At 39.2% G+C, this 18,447-nt stretch overlaps 1 protein-coding gene across 1 annotated transcript in view; it reads left to right on the top strand.

The window, feature by feature from the left end:
• Nucleotides 1-382: 382 nt before the first annotated feature.
• Nucleotides 383-18,447, top strand: part of LOC149796382 (uncharacterized) — a 169,985-nt gene continuing 151,920 nt past the window's right edge. Inside the window, exon 1 of the mRNA XM_089961059.1 lies at nucleotides 383-1,426. Within this exon, the coding sequence (XP_089817185.1) occupies nucleotides 1,208-1,426 (219 nt within the window). The 5' untranslated portion in view covers nucleotides 383-1,207. The remainder of the gene's footprint in view (nucleotides 1,427-18,447) is intronic.

Genomic DNA, 18,447 nt, shown 5'->3' with positions numbered 1-18,447 from the left:
CCACTCGGCCACTCGGGGCCCCTTCAGTTGAATAAATGAATGATATAGTGGCATACGTAATAACTAATTTGCGTTATAGTTGCTGGTTAATCTTCTGTTAGTGTGTTTAAATATACATACATTCTTAGAAACATATACTAAATGTTTAAACGAAAGAGACTGTTCAAAGCGGGTGTCTGTATTAGATTGGCGACATGCAGCGCATCCCTTCTAAACGTCATCAAAGTGGTATATCGATCGGTTTCTGTAATAGTACTGGCTCCTCGTGTCACAGCTTCCTCATTTGGATCATTTAAACGATACAACTCTCTGCCAAGTGACGACAGCCGCAGGAATAAAGGCAGCAGACACAAGACGCATGATTAAAAGACTGTCGGGCTAATCCTGTATATTGACTACTGTTATTACGTTGATTGCTAACTTGTGTCGATTACCACTGCTTTCTAAAGCTCACCTGTGAGGAGGAATATAAATATGTGATATATATATAATACCGGTCGCACATATGCGAGATTAATAGAAATAAGAAAATTACTTAAGTTAATTTTATGAAATACAGAGAAAGAAATCCGTAACATATTCTCTGGTATCTTATTGACGACAAAATATCTTGATTAAAATAATCAAATAGCTTAAACGTATTCATCGTATGGCATATTCATGGTGAGACTAACGTTGGGGTTCAAATCATATCGATGGCCTTGGACGATAATATATGCATACAAATCAAACTGATTCACAAGAAATCATTCTGAGTATCTCCATCGAGAAAAAAAGTTTAAATAATGTATCGGCCACTACATAAAAGAATGTTTAAGCACCTGATCATTTCTCTTTGGAGCTTAATTTGAAGTTACTAAAGTTCGGAAGATGATTCAGAAAGAGTCCACAAATTCCATTAATTATATGGACTTCATGGACTTTATTTCGACTCAAGGAGTTCCTGGTTTAAAGATGAGCTCTTTGCAAGAGTGGGTCAGCTTTGAAATTTTTTCTGAGACGCTGAATCTGTTAACTTTCTCGCACACTGTTTTTGATAACTAAGTGTTCTAAAGCATAGTCTTGTGAGGACCGCATGAACAATTTTTATATCTTGCGAGGTCTGCAACAAATTAATTTAATCACACATCATGATCGAAGGTTTTCGACCAGAATTTCTGCGTAGACTCTAGAATGTTATTGTCTTGAATCAGCACGTAGTTTTATTATGCCAATGTTTACCAGGAAGGGAACGATTGTTCGAAAGTCTCGAGGATCGGGCCGACGACAATCGACTAGGAGACCGCAAGCCTCCGCAAACGGCACGTGTGCTTCTGCCGGACCTTTGAAGAACGTCATTGGGAGTAAGGCGCCGTTATCAAAGTCAGTTACTACACTCGAAGACGTCAAACCTTCGCCTGCAAAAAGTGTTGCGAGCACGAGTGTGGTAAGTGTACTTTTTACATATCCAAATATTCCATGTTAAAGATTGATTAGGAAAGGAAGTAGTGTTTCATTTTGTTAGGGTGCTGAGGCGATCATTTGATTGAAATGACCGCGACGATAATACACTGTATCTGACTTTCATGAAAATGTCACAAAGCTTTGAATAACTCAGTACAGTACATGAAATCAGTTTACACCTAATTTTTTGAAACTCTTCAAACAAGGTTGTCAATACGCTAGGCAGCCCTCCTGGGATGTGATAAATTTCTTCTTTTTTTCTACACGATCACTTTCAGACAGAAAAGACAACAAGCGAAACAAAAAAGACAAACAAAAGAAGACATGACAAATAAGATAAAATACATCTTGAGAAATCTTGATTTCATTAAACCGATGACAAACGTTGGTTAAAGTTCGATCGGTAAAAAGACGTCACACATTCATACAAAGTGCACTGCAAAGTATAGAGAAAACCGCAGTTGTCTGACTGACATATGTCCAAGTGATCTTTGGAATTTCTGCCTTGACTAAATGCTCGGATTAAATTGCCTTTTTTAAAGTATTTTGAGACATTTCTTCAATGGCAGTAACACCAAAATACTTGAATTGATCAAAATACTTTCTTCAGTGGCAGTAACACTAAAATACGTGAATTGATCAAATACTTTGTTCAATGGCAGTAACACCAAAATACTTTCATTGTTCAAAATCTTTGTTTCATGGCAGCAACACCAAATACATTAATTGATCAAAATACTTTGCTCAGTGGCAGTAACATAAAAAAAAAATAGAATGAATTTTACAGACTGTTTCAATTATTATTGTACTTTTGATCTTTCACCTTTATTGATCAAAATACTTTCTTCATTAGCAGTAACACCAAACTACTTTGTTCAATGGCAGCAACACCACAATACATTGTTCAATGGTAATAACACCAAAATGCTATGTTTAATCTTAGTAGCACGAAAATACTTTGTTAAATGGCAGTAACACAAAAATAATTTGCTAACACCAACATACTTTGTTCAATGGTAGTAACACGAAAATACTTTGTTCAATGGCAGTAACACCAAAATACTTTGCTAAATGGTACTAACACCAAAACACTTTGTTCAATGGTACTAACACCTAAATACTTTGTTCAGTGGTACTAACACCAAAATCCCTTGTTCAATGGTACTAACACCAAAATACTTTGCTAAATGGTACTAACACCAAAATACTTTGTTCAATGGTAGTAACATCAAAATACTTTGTTCTATGGTAGTAACAAAAAAATAAACAGTCAAGATGTAATTATAATGCTATCGGTCGAAATATCAATTGTTCTTATCTGACATCTTGTAAAAATAATGTGTAAATAACTAATAAGCGGATGAACAAACATAAGTTTGACATAAATAACTTGATAAATCGATCGTTTTAATATCACGTTTCCATACACTTTATTGCCGTGTTCAATAATGTACAAGATTTTACATTGAAGGTCTTTGATATTGTTAATTCGGAAATGGGGCGTCTGTAAAAAGAACATATTTGGATATACCATATAAATACTATATATCCTATAAGCTTAAGGTATATATATATATATATATATATATATATATATATATATATATATATATATATATATATATATATATATATATATATATCAAATTGAGTTTACAGGGATTTTGATCATTTCTTTTCCTCAGTGGCCACTTTTTTATACTTACCACTGCCCGGAGCTATATGTGCATAAAGAATAAATTTACCTAACGATTAAAAATAAAATTAAATTTTATAATTTTATTTTTTGTTTGTAAGAAAAGTGACAAAAAAATCAAAACGTCAATGCAAAGTAGTGTGCAATTTAAAAATATACAATCACATCATAGGTGCTATTTTAAACTAAAAGTAATCTGAATGTTTTTAATTTTAGAATCGGATATTAGGATACTTGTGCGATTTTAAAACCTGTGTACACCCAATGTACAATTAGATTCGGATGTTAGTATACTTGTGCGATTTTAAAACCTGTGTACACCCAACGTACAATTAGAATCGGATATTAGGATACTTGTGCAATTTTAAAACCTTTGTACACCAAATATACAATTAGAATCGGATATTAGGATACTTGTTGGATTTTAAAACCTTTGTAAACCCAATGTACAATTAGAATCTGATATTAGGATACTTGTGCGATTTTAAAACCTCTGTACACCCAATGTACAATTAGAATCGGATATTATGATACACGTATGAACTTAAAACCTTTGTACACCCAATGAACAACGGGTCACAATTAGACATTAATTATAAAATGGGACATCTTTGATTCCACTGTCCGGATGATATCACCCATATATTAAATGGGACGTTCATAATCTCACAGCCTGGACACTGTCAGTCATATCTTAAATGGAATATCTATGATTTCACTGTTTGTATACTGTCAGCCATATCTGAAATGGGACGTCCATGATTTCACAGCCTGGATACTGTCAGCCATATATGAAATGGGACGTCCATGATTTCACCGTCCGGATACTAACAGCCATATCTGAAATTGGACGTCTATGATTACACCATATGGATCGTGTCAGGCATATTTGAAAGGTCCGAATAGTATATTATCTAATTATATATATTTTACAATTTTAATTGATAAATTCAAAATATATTATCACTCGTGCTTATTTAAATGGAAATAAAAATGGTTGTCTCTATTGTTTTATATGTTTTACTAATAACAACTTGTATATACCTGCATCGCATCTGTTCGCGGGTAATAGTTTTGATTTCGGTGTCAGCGAAACACCTTATATCACTGGATGCAATGCTGGGCATGCCCAGTAGTTAGTGTCCAGCAAAGAATGCTGAACGAAATCAGGTTGCTTCAGACCTTGGAAGATAAGCACTTTTATATCTCTTGGTTTTTAGTTTGAATTAACAGGTACAGTATTCATTATTTGTGACCTTTTTGTAAGTATGTAAACGACATTCTAAACTTGGGAGTACTCATCTACAATTAGAATGAAAACCTCCCCCAAAACACATAGCTGCCAAAAATCAAATTTAACAAAGGATACCGTCTGACATCCTTAAATGATCGTCAACATAGATTTGTTCAATAGATTACCAAAGCAGAGGGGACGAGGACAAATATACTAATACAACGTTCATTCGGTGCATGAAGCTAAGCTGATGAAAATGAACCAATGAACCTGTGAAGAATAGAGCATATCATTTTCTCCTAATTTTGACAACAATAGTTAGTCTTTTTGTACATCAACCCACATCTTCTCACTCTTGGTATCCTGTTTTAAATAGATTACTTGATTACTTTCCGGTCAATTGTCAATTACATTATTTTACTGTTTATTTCATTTATAACACGCAAATCAATTAAAGGTATCAGAGCATCCAAGTGTTCTCTCCAGCTCGGCATAAATGCAGCTACAAACGATTCCGGGTCCACAGTAGTTTAGTTGGTAGAGCTTCGGTTTCGTAATCTAAGGTCGCGGGTTTGATATCCGTCCAGGTCTGTTAGTGTCAGAGTGTTCTTGGAAAAATCGCTTAGACCGCATATCCTTAACATAGAGTCAATACTATGTTAAAAATGTTGTTAAAACCAACAAAACACAAATCCAACGGACAGTACCATAATGTTTAAATTCCATGTTGTTGTCATTACGCTTACTAAATACGTAAATGATGCAATCATACGATTTGATTCGGGTGTAAGCGTTGGTTGAATGTAATATTGTTAAAGTATGCCTTCAGTTAAAATATGCCTTCATCTAAGGCATGCCTTCAGTTAAAATATGCCTTCAATTAAAGTATGTCTTCATTTAAAGTATGCCTTCAGTTAAAGTATGCCTTCTTAAAGTATTTAAAGCATACCTTCAGTTAAAGTATGCCTTCAGTTAAAGTGTGCCTTCAGTTAAAGTGTGTGTGCCTTCAGTTAAAGTGTGCCTTCAGTTACAGTATGCCTTCAGTCAATGTATGCCTTCAGTTAAAGTGTTCCTTCAGTTAAAGTGTGCATTCAGTTAAAGTGTGCTTTCAGTTAAAGTATGCTTTAAATTAAAGTATAGCTTCAATTAAGGTATGCATTCAGTTAAATAATGGCTTCAGTTACATTATGCCTTCAGTTAAATTATGCCTTCAGTTAAATTATGCCTTCAATTCAGGTATGCCTTCAGTTAAAGTATGCCTTCAGTTAAGGCATGCCTTCAGTTAAAGTATGGCTTCATTTGAGTACTAAATTAACTCATAGTTGTGTTATAGATCGCAGCTTCATCAACTGAAATCGCGTTACCTGATACAAAACAGCAATGAGAAGAACAGGACAGGTCATTCTAGCAATAATTGCAATGTCCATGCAATACCAAGCAAACCTACCTCCCTCACGTCTATACAATAAAATAAAAATAATGATAACTTTGTCTAACAAAACAAAAGATGTGAAACCTTATTTATGATATTTTCAATAGCTTTCTGCAGGATGTTCGGATTTCTCATTATGCATATTTGTGTGATGACTTAACGAAGACAACGACAATGCAACTAAAATCTGGAATATATAATTATATCAATTCGATTACGACTAGACATAAATAAACTTTAAATCAAACGAGAGTGATCTAAAAGGTATGTCAATTAATTCTGCAAAGATTTGACATCATTAAATGGTAAAAATAGGAAATCGTTGCAATTAATCATGAAATACTTAAATAAACAAAATTCAGGAAAGGTGAGATAGACGATTGCTACAAACAAACATAACGGCTGCAAAGTAAGGTCCGTCAACAGTGAAATTAATCAGTAGAAAAGTCTGTCAATAGTGAAATCAATCAGTAGAAAAGTCTGTCAATAGTGAAATCAATCAATTAACGCCTTGCGTCATTCATGTTTAGTTGATTCAATTGTTTGACGGTATTGATTTTTCTTGCTTCATCGCAAAAGCTATCACGTATATCAGAGTACTGGAGTAACACATCAAGGTATTGGAGTAACACAAAAAAGTATGGAGTAACAGACCATGATATGTTGGAGTATCACATTAGTGTACTGGAGTAACACATCGGAATAGTGGAGTATCACATCATATTGACGTAACACATCAGAGCAATGGTGTAAAGCATGAAAGTATTGGAGTAACAAATAAGAATATTGGTGCAATACATCTGAGTAACGGAATAACACATCAGGATATTGGAATAACAAATTCTGCCAACAAGTTTACCTGAAAAATCGAAATAGTTGCTGAAATTGTGAAAGGTTTGTTAGAATTGTTCTCCAAGAAAACCCCCGAAAATAATGTGCCAGGTCCTTGAAAATGCCACAACTTTTATTCGTGTGATACAATTATGTAAATCCGTGAATTTTATTTGTGAACTTTCTTTGTCGTTATAATAAATAGAATTTGTTATCTTCATCCAAAATATATTCAAACATATTTCAACTTTGCATTATGCTAATCGTTTGTATTTAGCGTATGTCACATTTGTTTTAATATCAATATTAAATATATAAACTGATACAGGATTTAACCGGATTCAGTATAAAATATGTTTATGCAGAGTAGTTTCGAGAACAAACTTTGTTGCAGGGAAAAACAGCACAAGCAAGTAAAGCGAACATAAATGAAGATCATGAAAAGGGATGCGATTTGAATCAGCTACTTGAATATTTTTCGTCATCCGAATAAAATTTTGCTCATTCAATAACCTTTGCGTATTGTTTCCTGTAGTGTAAATAAAGTTGCCAAATAATATAGTTTCGACTGTAAGAGCGAAGTCAGTATGTGTTAGATGTGATCGTTTAGATAGTGTATTTTGGAGAGTCTGAAACAAAGTGTTTGCCTCTCTATTTCGACACAGGAACAATACCTATTATTAGATAACTGATTCTAATTAATATTGTAATTAAAATTATGATATGCTCATTTTTTCCCCGTTAACTTTACGTTGCCAGAATCGTGCAGTATTACCCGATATTGAATCTGCGAGACAATACACATATAACATTCACGTGCATAAAGTAACTACTTTCTATTGTAAACAAACAAAGGACGCAGACGCTAACACTTTTCATTTGTACACAAATCATGTACACTCGCGTAAGAGGCTCTTTACGTCGTGGTTGTTTAAATTTGTTTCTGAATGAACTAAAACAGATGTTTCGTGTACTGCCACATACCAGCTGATTTGGCACATTCCGCGTTGATACAATGTTACGGATTTAGGCTAGCTACAGTATATAACAGACGTAAGATAAGGTCCATACAAATAACATACAAGTGACAAGTCATATACTTTCTTCTTTAGCTGGTGATAAGAATGGCAAACTAAAATATACTTACAGTTTTACATCCGGAGTTTCCTCAAAGTGTATTTTCTTAATTCAGCAAATCCGAATTACATGAGCCATGTCATAGGTTTTCAATCTGAATTACATATTTCGAAATTGTGCTGTAATTTCGATGATAAGTGCTTGCATCCTCCTTACTGCACTCAAAATGAAATAAGCATTAAATTCCATAGGGTGTTTTTGATAATTGCAATTGAAAGACTTCATATTTTTCCCACATTATGATTTCAAACATTCACTGACAGAAACAGAAACACATTTGCAGATGTCAACACGCCTCTCCCGCGCCGCTTCAATCAGATGTATTTCATGTATAATTTGCACAGATGAATCCAGTCCAAAATCACAAACTTTCGTCGAATCGAAACAAAATACCAAGATATATTCATTCCAGATCAAATGGAAAAAGTTGTTGCAATGCGCATTCTTTCACAATATGACTGCAAATTTCAATTTGAACTAGATGTGCCATTTTTTTCTCGAAAGTTATGTCGAGCGCGCGACTAAGTTCAAATTTATCTGGGCGGAGTTATGTGCGTATTAATAATTATGTTATGTAATGATAAATCTCGGCTTGTGTATTTAGTTTGGAATACGGCATTCATTCATTTACGTGGTTTCTTGTAGTGTGTTTTGTTTATATAAGTAAGCCTTAGATAGAATACGGAAATGAACATATAATAAAAAGGTTACTGCATTTGTATGGAAAAATATGAACTCGTTTTGTCGGATGGATATACTGCACTCCCAAGGTTGTGCCTTATTCCAGCGAAAGAGTCGTTCATATTTTCCCATACAAATGCAGTAACCTATAATTATTATATGCTCATTTTTTCTCCGTTAATTTTACATTGTCAGAATCGTGCAGTAATACCCGATATTGAATCCGCGCGACAATACACATATAGCATTCACGTGCATAAAGGAACTACTTTTTCTATTGTAAACAAACAAAGGACGCAGACGCCAGCACTTTTGATTTGTACTCAAATCATGTACACTAGCGTAAGAGGCTCTTTGAGTCGTGGTTGTTAAAATAAGTTCCTGAATGAACTAAAACAGATGTTTCGTGGACTGCCACATAAGTAGTAAGGTGGGATGCATTAGCGTCAATGGGAATTAGCATTACAGAGACCCCTGGGACAGATTAGCGTCAAGGGAAATTTAACATGGAGAAAAATCGTGGGACAGTTTAGCGTCAAGGGAAATTAACATGGAGAAAAATCGTGGGACGGTTTAGCGTGAAAGGAATTTAAACAGGGTGGGACTGTATAGCGTCAAGGGAAATTGAACATGGGGATTTTTTTAAAAAATTTTTTTAAATTTAAATTTAAATTTAAATTTAAAAAAGGGTAGGCAATTGAAAGGCTATCTCTTTTCGAGAAATATGGCTGGCCCTGAAAAGGGCCTTTGGGTTTATGTTAATGTTTCCATTAACATAAAGGGCACCGCATTGGTCTTCTTCTTGTCCTTAGGCTGCGTCTCACTGTTGGTCCGTAAATCAGCACTCTTTTCAGGCATCCTTGTCTTTCGACGTAGATCCTACGTATCCACAGGCTGGTGTTTGTCCTGTGGACAACGGTCCACTTGGACCGGACATACATGAGCATGTCCGTCCTAAACATCATGGAAGACACAAGGGTGGATGACTCAACTGTGGTCCACATCTTGAAGCGACGAGAACAGGTGAATCAATGCAGTGAACTGCGCTTATTTATAGGCAGAGGAAGGATTGAAACGGATGGAGTTCATTCACCAATCCGAACACGAGTTACAAAATTCAGTCAGCTCGCATCCAATCCGAAGAGAGCAGTCTGTGACGTCACGTAGTCTATATAGATTTGCTAGCGCTTGTGTGCAGTCAGTCTATGCGACAGTGATTCAACATGACGGAAACTCAGAAAACGATCCATTGGGGTGCACCAACAGGGGAGACTGCCCAAGGGAACCCGGACTTACATTCAGAAGAGGTGAATTGGGATTTTGTGGATTTTCTCTCCTCGCAAGAATTTGTTCCGGAACCTTCGTTACCTTCTTCATTACCGCAAGTGGAGAATTTTAGACAGAGACAGAAAGAAGAATTGGAGAAATTTATACAACGACAAAAGGAAGCGGAACAGGCTTTTCTCCTACAGCAACAGCAAGAAGAAGTGGTAAGAAAAAAACAACAGCAACAACAGCAAGAAGAAGTAGCAGCAGCAAAGAAACAGGAGGGTGAAAATCAAACGGTCACGGTACTGTTGGACATTTTAGCGGAGTTAAGAAGTTTGAAACAAATGTATCAGACTTCTTTATTACGACCGAAGAGAATACGACTTTCCCAAGCTAAACACGTCAACCCTGTGACTAAGCCTACCGTACCACCCTTAGTGATTTCAACCCAATCATCATCATCAACATTACGCAGTCCAGAAGTAGGCCTTGGCCGTGGCAAAGGCTTAAGACAGTTAAAGTTGATTGCTTAAAACTCACCCCTACACCATAAAGAGAAAAAGGCCCTTTTCAGGGCCACCCACATTTCTCGAAAAGAAATACAATTTCAATTTGCCAATCAATCAAAAAAAAAAACCACCCATTTTACCCTTATAGTACGTTTCTCTGTATGAGTGCGTGAGTATACGTTCTTATTTTAAAATCAAAATTCAAAGACACTTACCTTATATCATTAATTTATTCTTTTTATCCATATTTTACAATCCAATTCACAATTCACAACACAACAGTTTAATATAAAGTTCATTGACTTCTTCTTTCTCCTTGTTTAGTCTCTCTGTTTTTTGAATTTCTTCACCGTCTTTTCCTCTTCTTTCTCCTCATTTTCTTCCCTTCTTTTCTTCTCCTGTTTCTTTGCCTCTTGTAAATAGAATTGTCTTCTTTCTTCCTCTTCTTCATCTGAAGAATCCCTCTCTTCTTCCGAAGAATCCCTCTCTTCTTTTGAAGAATCCTTCTTTTCTTCTGACTCCTCTTGTTTCTTTTTTGGGCAATCTGGAGACCAATGTCCTTTTTCTTTACAATAATAACAGGTATCTTGACTTTTGTCATTTTTAGCCCCTGTTTTTTTTTTCTTTTTTGACGGTCTGGACACTCTGAAGACCAATGCCCTTTCTTCTGACAGATATAGCAAGTATCTTGACTTTTATCTCGAAAGGAAGGAGAGTAGTCCGTGGGCTGGTCTGAAGAGAATTTTCTAATGACCCCTCGCAAAGCTCTGACGAAACGTTCCATTTGGTTAGTCTCTTCCATCGTTGTGCTCAGTTTGAGAGTGAAATGAATAGTGAAAGGACAAGACACACACCCTTTTATATACGCTGGTCTGCCATGACTATAAATTAGTCTATGGTGTTTAAACTTGAGTCATTTGACGTTTTGCACTCAAGATGAAACGATCCCATTCTTCGAGAAGAAAGAAGAAAGTAAGAGGCAGAAACGTGATCTTTCGCCTCGTACCAGAGCTGAAATCTTGGCACAAATTCATGCCAGTGATTTTGAAGAGGACATGAGTGAAACAGAATTTGAAACCTCTAAACCAAGTTCACCACCCTTAGTCAACCCTGAAAAATACTATTCCATTCGAGAGACGGAAAAGCGCTCCTCTAGAAAATTTAGAACCACGGCTTACACCTACACGGTGAAGTTTAAAGATTTCAAGGCCGACGTACCCTTGGAGAAAGCAGAAGGGTTCATCACCGAGATGTGGGATTCTTTGCTCACCGCACTCAAGCGACAATGTCAAGCCAAAGAAGACGATCGCTTGACACTATCCATAGATCACGACGGTTTGAAATCCCCTGTTTGGATCGAGTTTAGCAGACCCGCAGAATTAACCCCTTCCAAAGTCATGGACAAGATTCAACACGTACAACAATCTAATGACCAGTTTGACATCATCGATGGTAAAGCCACACTGAAAATGGCCCACGTCTCTCCTCCTCAAGGGACCTGACAACGCAAAAAGATGTTATTGGTGGACGACCTTCGCAACACCAAAAAGAGTCTCGTCCAAATTCACAACCCTCAAGACCATATGTGTTTAGCCCGTGCCATCGTGGTGGGACGAACCTATGCCAACAAGAACGACACGGCAGAATGGAAAAGAGCCTGGAAAACTATTCAACAATCGGACCGAGCCAAACAACGAAACGAAGCAGAACTCCTGTTGCAACAAGTTGGCCTGTCCAAAGACACACCCTGTGGCATTCCTGAGATGCAAAAATTGCAAGATGCCCTAGATCCACGCTACACCTTGAAAGTGCACCCTCAAGAAATGCGCGGGCCTCTGTTGTTTCGACGCCAAGATTTTAAGGACGGAAAATACATTCACGTTTATCATCACGATGAACATTTCGATACCATTACCAGTATCACTGGATTCCTGGGATACGGTTATTATTGTGAGAAATGTGACTATGGTTATAATAATCGAGAGCAACACAAACATTGTGGATCGAAATGTCCAGGATGTTTGGCCTCTCCACCCTGTCTGAGCGAAGAACCAGTGCCTTGTTCGACTTGTCTGCGCACGTTTGTCAGCCCTACCTGTTACCAACAACACTTGAAGACGCAAGGTTCACAGAAGAAATGCGCTTGTCAACTGCTGAGATTGTGCCCTGCGTGTAGACAAGGCATACTTACCAATAATGCCAAGGCACACGTATGTCGAGGAAAGAAAAAATGTCACATTTGTCACCACATCGTGGACTTGGAACACCAATGCTACGTGCAAAAATACCAACCCCAACCAGAGAAAGAGGATGGTCACAAGAAGAAAAGCAATTTCATCTTTTTAGATTTCGAATGGATGCAAGAGACTGGCATTCACATTCCTAATTTCTGCGTAGCTCATCGAGCGTGCGAGAAGTGCATTCAAGAACCTATCTTCAGTCATTGCCCTCACTGCAGCAAGATTCCTGGAGGGCGTGAAAAAATCTTTCGGGGACCGAAGATGCTAGACGATTTTGCCCAATGGGTTTTAGACCACGTCGACAAGACGTGGAGCCAAGAGGACATCGAACGTTACGGAGATTGTCATCGTCATGCCACAGTGATGGCTCACAATTTCTCCGGATACGATGGACAGTTTCTTTTGAGGTACTATACGGAACATGGCACCGAGCGTCCTAAAGTGACTTTGAACGGAGCCAAAATCATTTTCATGCAAGTGGGACAAGTACAGTTTAAAGATTCGATGAGTTACTTGGCCATGTCTTTGAGTCGAATGCCTAAAACGTTTCGAATGACAGAAATGGCGAAAGGGTACTTTCCACACTTTTTCAATACGGCAGCCAATCAACACGCCGTTCTATCCCATTTGCCTGAGGTCACTATTACGACCCCGACAACATGCGTACCGAGCAACGAGAAGCTTTCTACGCTTGGTACCAGGCTCACGCCTCGGACCCTTTCGACTTTCAGGAAGAAATGCTAAAGTATTGTCGTTCCGACGTGGACATTTTACGGCGTTGCTGTGGAAAATTTCGAGAACTGTTCATGGAACACGGAGGGGTCGATCCTTTGAAAGAAGCTTGCACCATTGCCAAAGCGTGTTCCTTAGTGTACCGCCAACGATTTATGCCTGAAAACACCGTGGCTGTCATCAGTCCTCAAACGACCCACTATGTCAAGCGTCAATACTCGGTCAAAGCCCTACGTTGGTTACGTTACTTGTGCGACAAGGAAGATAAATGGATTCAGCATGCCCGCAACGGAGGAGGCGAAAAGACCATCGGAACGTATTCGGTCGATGGCTGGGACTTAGAAAACCCCAAGATCGTGTACGAGTTTAACGGCTGCTTATTTCACGGATGTCCCGTCTGCTACCCTGACCGTGACACTAAAAATCAGTTTTTACAACGGACCATGGAAGACTTGTACCAGGACACATGTCAGCGGCGCCTAAAGTTAGAACAGGAAGGATACCAAGTGGTGGAAATGTGGGAACACGAGTACGATCACTGTATGAAAACCGATCCCGAGTTTAAACGCCTCGTGGAAAGTTACAAGCTGATGGACCCCCTGAACCCGAGGGATAGTTTGTACGGAGGAAGGACCAATGCCACCTGTTTGCTGTACCAAGCCGACGAAGAGAAAGGAGAAGAAATCAAATACTTGGACGTGTGTTCGCTGTATCCCTACGTGTGCAAATATTGTCGCTTTCCTGTAGGGCACCCGCAATTGCTGACGGAACACATCGACCTGAAAAACATTCAACAATATGAAGGCTTGATCAAGTGCAAAGTTTTGCCTCCCACGAACCTATACCATCCCGTCTTACCTCACCATTGTCAAGGCAAACTGATGTTTCCCTTGTGCCGTACTTGTGCCGAAACGTGCAACCAAGACCAACCTTGTCAGCACACCCAGGAAGAACGGGCCTTGACGGGAACCTGGGTCAGCGTAGAATTGTTCAAAGCTTTGGACATGGGATACCAACTGTTAGAAGTGTACGAAATTTGTCACTTTCCCAAGACACAACAATACCACAAGGGTGACCCCAGTCAGAAAGGCATTTTCGCTGACTACGTGGATGCCTTTTTGAAACTGAAGCAAGAAGCCAGCGGCTATCCTTCCTGGTGTCACACTCCCGAAGACCAAATACAATTCAAAGAGAAATGCTATGAACAAGAAGGCATCACTTTAGACCACATCGAGAAAAACGAAGGCAGGCGATCGTTTGCCAAAGTGATGTTAAATTGCTTGTGGGGTAAAATGGCACAACGACCGTGTTTACCCAAGGCGGAATATTTGACAGAACCTTCCCGCTACTTCCAGATGATTCACGACAAAACCAAATACATGAAACACGTGGACGTCGTTCGAGAGGATTTGATCTTGGTCAATTACGAAGAAGATCTGGACTTTGTACAAGACGACCCTTTTGGAAATGTCATCATTGCGGCTTACGTGACAGCCCATGCTCGCTTAAAATTGTACGAAGCTTTAGAACTGTTAGGGGAACGCGTCCTGTACTTTGACACGGACAGTTGCATTTACATCCATCACCCGATTCAACATCACCCTGACATCGAAGGAGACCGTTTAGGAGCCTGGACAGACGAACATCCCGACGACAAGATTCTAAGTTTCGTCAGTGGTGGTCCCAAAAATTACGGCTACGAATACCGGGACCCACAAGGAGAATTGCACACGACGTGTAAAGTGAAAGGATTGACTCTGAATCATCGTACCAGTCGTGTGGTCAATTTTGGGGTATTGAAAGAAGCCTTGCAATCGGGAGAGGATGCAAACTTTAAAGTGACCACTTACCAACCGAACAAGATTGTACGTTTACCCACTCACCACATCGTCAGTCGGCCCTTGGAAAAAGTCTATCAAATCGTGTACCAGAAGCGAGTGAGACTTCCCAATCATTTCACCTTACCTTATGGACACGTCGGTATTGGTCTGTATATAAAAAGGAAACCCTAGGCAAGATCGATAGTTCATTGTGACTACCAAGACCAAGCGAACAAGATGAATACTTTGAAAGAGACATCGTTCCAGTTTGGGGATTGTAAAAAAGTTGTATCTTCCTCTAGTGTGACTAATACTGGATGGATAAGACCCAGGCATTGCGACGGAAAATGTCCGGAAGGAAACTGCGATTGTCCATGTGGTTACCATTGTAATTGCGTAACGGAGTTTGCAGACGAGGGTGATTGTGAGCCTTGCGATGGGTACGATGCTGTACGTTGTGACCTAAGCGATGCCGTAAAGCATCATGGGAACTTTAGTGTCCCTACCCCTATCATGGAAAGTGATGCTGTGCGTGTCAAACCTGAGGGATGCTAAATGGATGCCGCTCGTCCTCTTGGACATTTTACTGGGTTTCGTTTTAAAGGGGAATGTTCACCTTCACGTCTACCCCCCTACGGATGTCATCCAGCCCTGAGCAAAGTCCTGTTCCTGTCACCCAACCCTCATCGAAACGAACCTGTGAAAGACGAATATTCGTTTCCTGTGCGTTTGTCGGAATACTGCGACTTTGAAAATCGTCTTCAATCGTTCAAATGAAAATGGCCTAAGTATCTGGGAGGACCGACCCCCGAAGAATTATCCAGAGCCGGATTTTTCTACTTGGGCGAAGGAGATAAAGTCAAAGTGCTTCAGTTGCGGTGTGTCACTTCACCACTGGGAACCGCAAGATTTGGCCTACGTAGAACATGCTCGATGGTCACCGAATTGTCATTACTTACCCTTAGTGGGACCGAGACATTGAAGTAACTTATCATGTCGTTGACGAAGAAGAAACCAGATTGGTTAGGAGTCAAATGTTGGACATCACCGAGACCAGTATTTAAACTTCATTTCAAAAACGATATTGAATCATTACCTAAAGAACTACACGAGAAGATTTACAAAGAAGTTTGGCAGCGGTTTGCCAGAGTGAAATCTCAATGGGTCACTGTAGAACTTTTGTGTCGAGAAATTCACAAAAGGAAAGTGAAAGAAGTCAACCAGTGTGTTAGATTTCTTTGGGTCAAGGGTGCATTCATCCTATTATATTGCTTTAGACCGTTTACATCAAAAGAGTTCAGTGACATTCTTGGACGTTATCCTGAATGGCAGTGGTCAGAAATTACTCACTATGTGGATTACTTTTGCTCTCTATGAGAAGATTGTGAATTGTACGGATAGACTTATTCATCAATACTTTACAAGAGGACATTCGTGCTTTGCCTGTGGAATTGAGAGAAAGGATTTACCGAGAGCTGGTCAAAATACAAGTGAAACGTAAAGAACAATTGCATCCGTTACGTCACCAGATCTTTAACCACTGGTACCTGAATGGTATAAGAGAACTGATTCGTCAGAAATTGTTTCAATGGTCAGACATTGTTCAAAACTTTGAGGTCGCTAATGATCGACATGTTCATAATTATAGTTACTTCGAGATTCACCTAGTGCAACGCATTGAGGAAGACGAGTTAAAGGATTACCAACATTTGTTACGTGGAATCTACTTAGCGGAAGAGGAAACTTCTAAACGAACTCTGACGTTTCGGTTACAGTATGCAAGATTTAGATTCCCTACTGGAGAACGAAGATCTCTGGCTAGAAAGTACGTGTATTGCATCCGAAAAAAAGAGACTATAAAAACAGGCTGCCATGCCACGGCTTATGTCACATGTCATTGAACAGATTCCGTGGAAGGAACTCAATGACCATATTCAAACCGTGGATCATTACCATCGATTATTACAAGAACTGTATCCATTCAATTTTGGTCAACAAGTGGTGTGTGTCTTAGTGACGTGTTTTCTGGGATTTCGTTTACCAGCCGATTCTTTGTGGACTCGTTACGATCAGTACTTACCACCTCAATGGCCTTAAATGGTCACGAAAAACTCCTTTTGCTCAAAGCCTTGCGTTTTCATCTGGATACTTCTCGACCTCTACAGGAAAAAAAGATTCGTCAACCTTTAGCTACCCAAGACGTGTATGACGATGTGTGTGTAGCTTGTGACTTACATCCCCATTGGACAGATGTCCGTGCCTGGAAAGAATGGGGTTTTGAGGCTTGGACCCAAGAAGTGGCCCAGTATGCACGAGAGTTGTTCAAGGAAAAAAGTTACTTTTCAACCTGTGTTAGTGACGGTGCCAGAAGAAACCGTCACCCAGGACAGGACTGTCGTGGACAGACCTGAAAGACCCTTTCGGGAGGACACTTGTGTGACCTTACCCCCTGTTGAACTGGTTAGAACATTACCCAAAAAATGTTGTACAGACACTTGTTTTTATTCCACGTTCATGGTTATCATGTGCCTTTTATTCTTGTACTTAAGCCTTTGGCTTTTATGTATTTTTGTCTTTCGTATTCATGTTTGAAAAAAAAACATTCAATAAACGTGTTCTGAAAAAGTATATAAACTCTTGTCTTGTTTGTTTTTCGTGTCACAAGTGACATTTCTCACACAATGGCTACCTCTACTGTCTCTGCTCCCTCTTCCTCTACTGTCAAAGTCATCGACGAACACTTAGATCGTGCCAGTTGGGAGGCTTTGTATCTTCGCCATCCCTTTAACATGCTCATTGCTGGACCTAGCGGTTCAGGCAAAACCGAATTCGTCAAACGTTTGATCGAACATAAATATCATTTGATCGATCGGTCACCTCAACGGATCGTGTGGTGTTACAAAGAGTGGCAATCGACGTACAACCTCTTGCGAGAAAGTCAAGGCGATTCCATCGTGTTTGTGGAAGGCATTCCTAAAGAAGACGACCGCATCGTCTCTGACTCCCGTCAAACCCATTTGGTCATTTTCGACGACATGTTAGGAGAAGACGAAGAAGAAATTAAACTGTGGTTTACGCGCAAAGGGCATCACCGTAATGCCAGTGTCGTTTACATCACCCAAAATTTGTTTCAAGAAAGTAAAGCCCATCGCACCATCGGTCTCAATGCGCATTACGTGGTCTTGTTTAAAAGCCCTCGAGATAAATCGCAAGTGCAAGTCTTAGCCAAACAGTTAGGAACGCCTTGGCTGACTCAGGCATACGACGATGCCACTCAAACGCCACACGCCTATTTACTCGTCGATTTGAAACCTACCACCCCCGAGGATTTGCGATTTCGTACCCACTTGTTTCACCACTGGTGCCAAGACGGAGGGCCTGTCCTGTACACGTCTCCGTCCTCGACTTCATTTCACTCCCCAT

The sequence above is a fragment of the Sinohyriopsis cumingii genome, chromosome 6 (genome assembly GCF_028554795.1).
Source record: "Sinohyriopsis cumingii isolate HCF-2022 chromosome 6, ASM2855479v2, whole genome shotgun sequence".
NCBI lineage: Eukaryota > Metazoa > Mollusca > Bivalvia > Unionida > Unionidae > Sinohyriopsis > Sinohyriopsis cumingii.
Note: the sequence above shows the minus strand (reverse complement) of the source record. Positions and strands in the feature narration are given on the sequence as shown.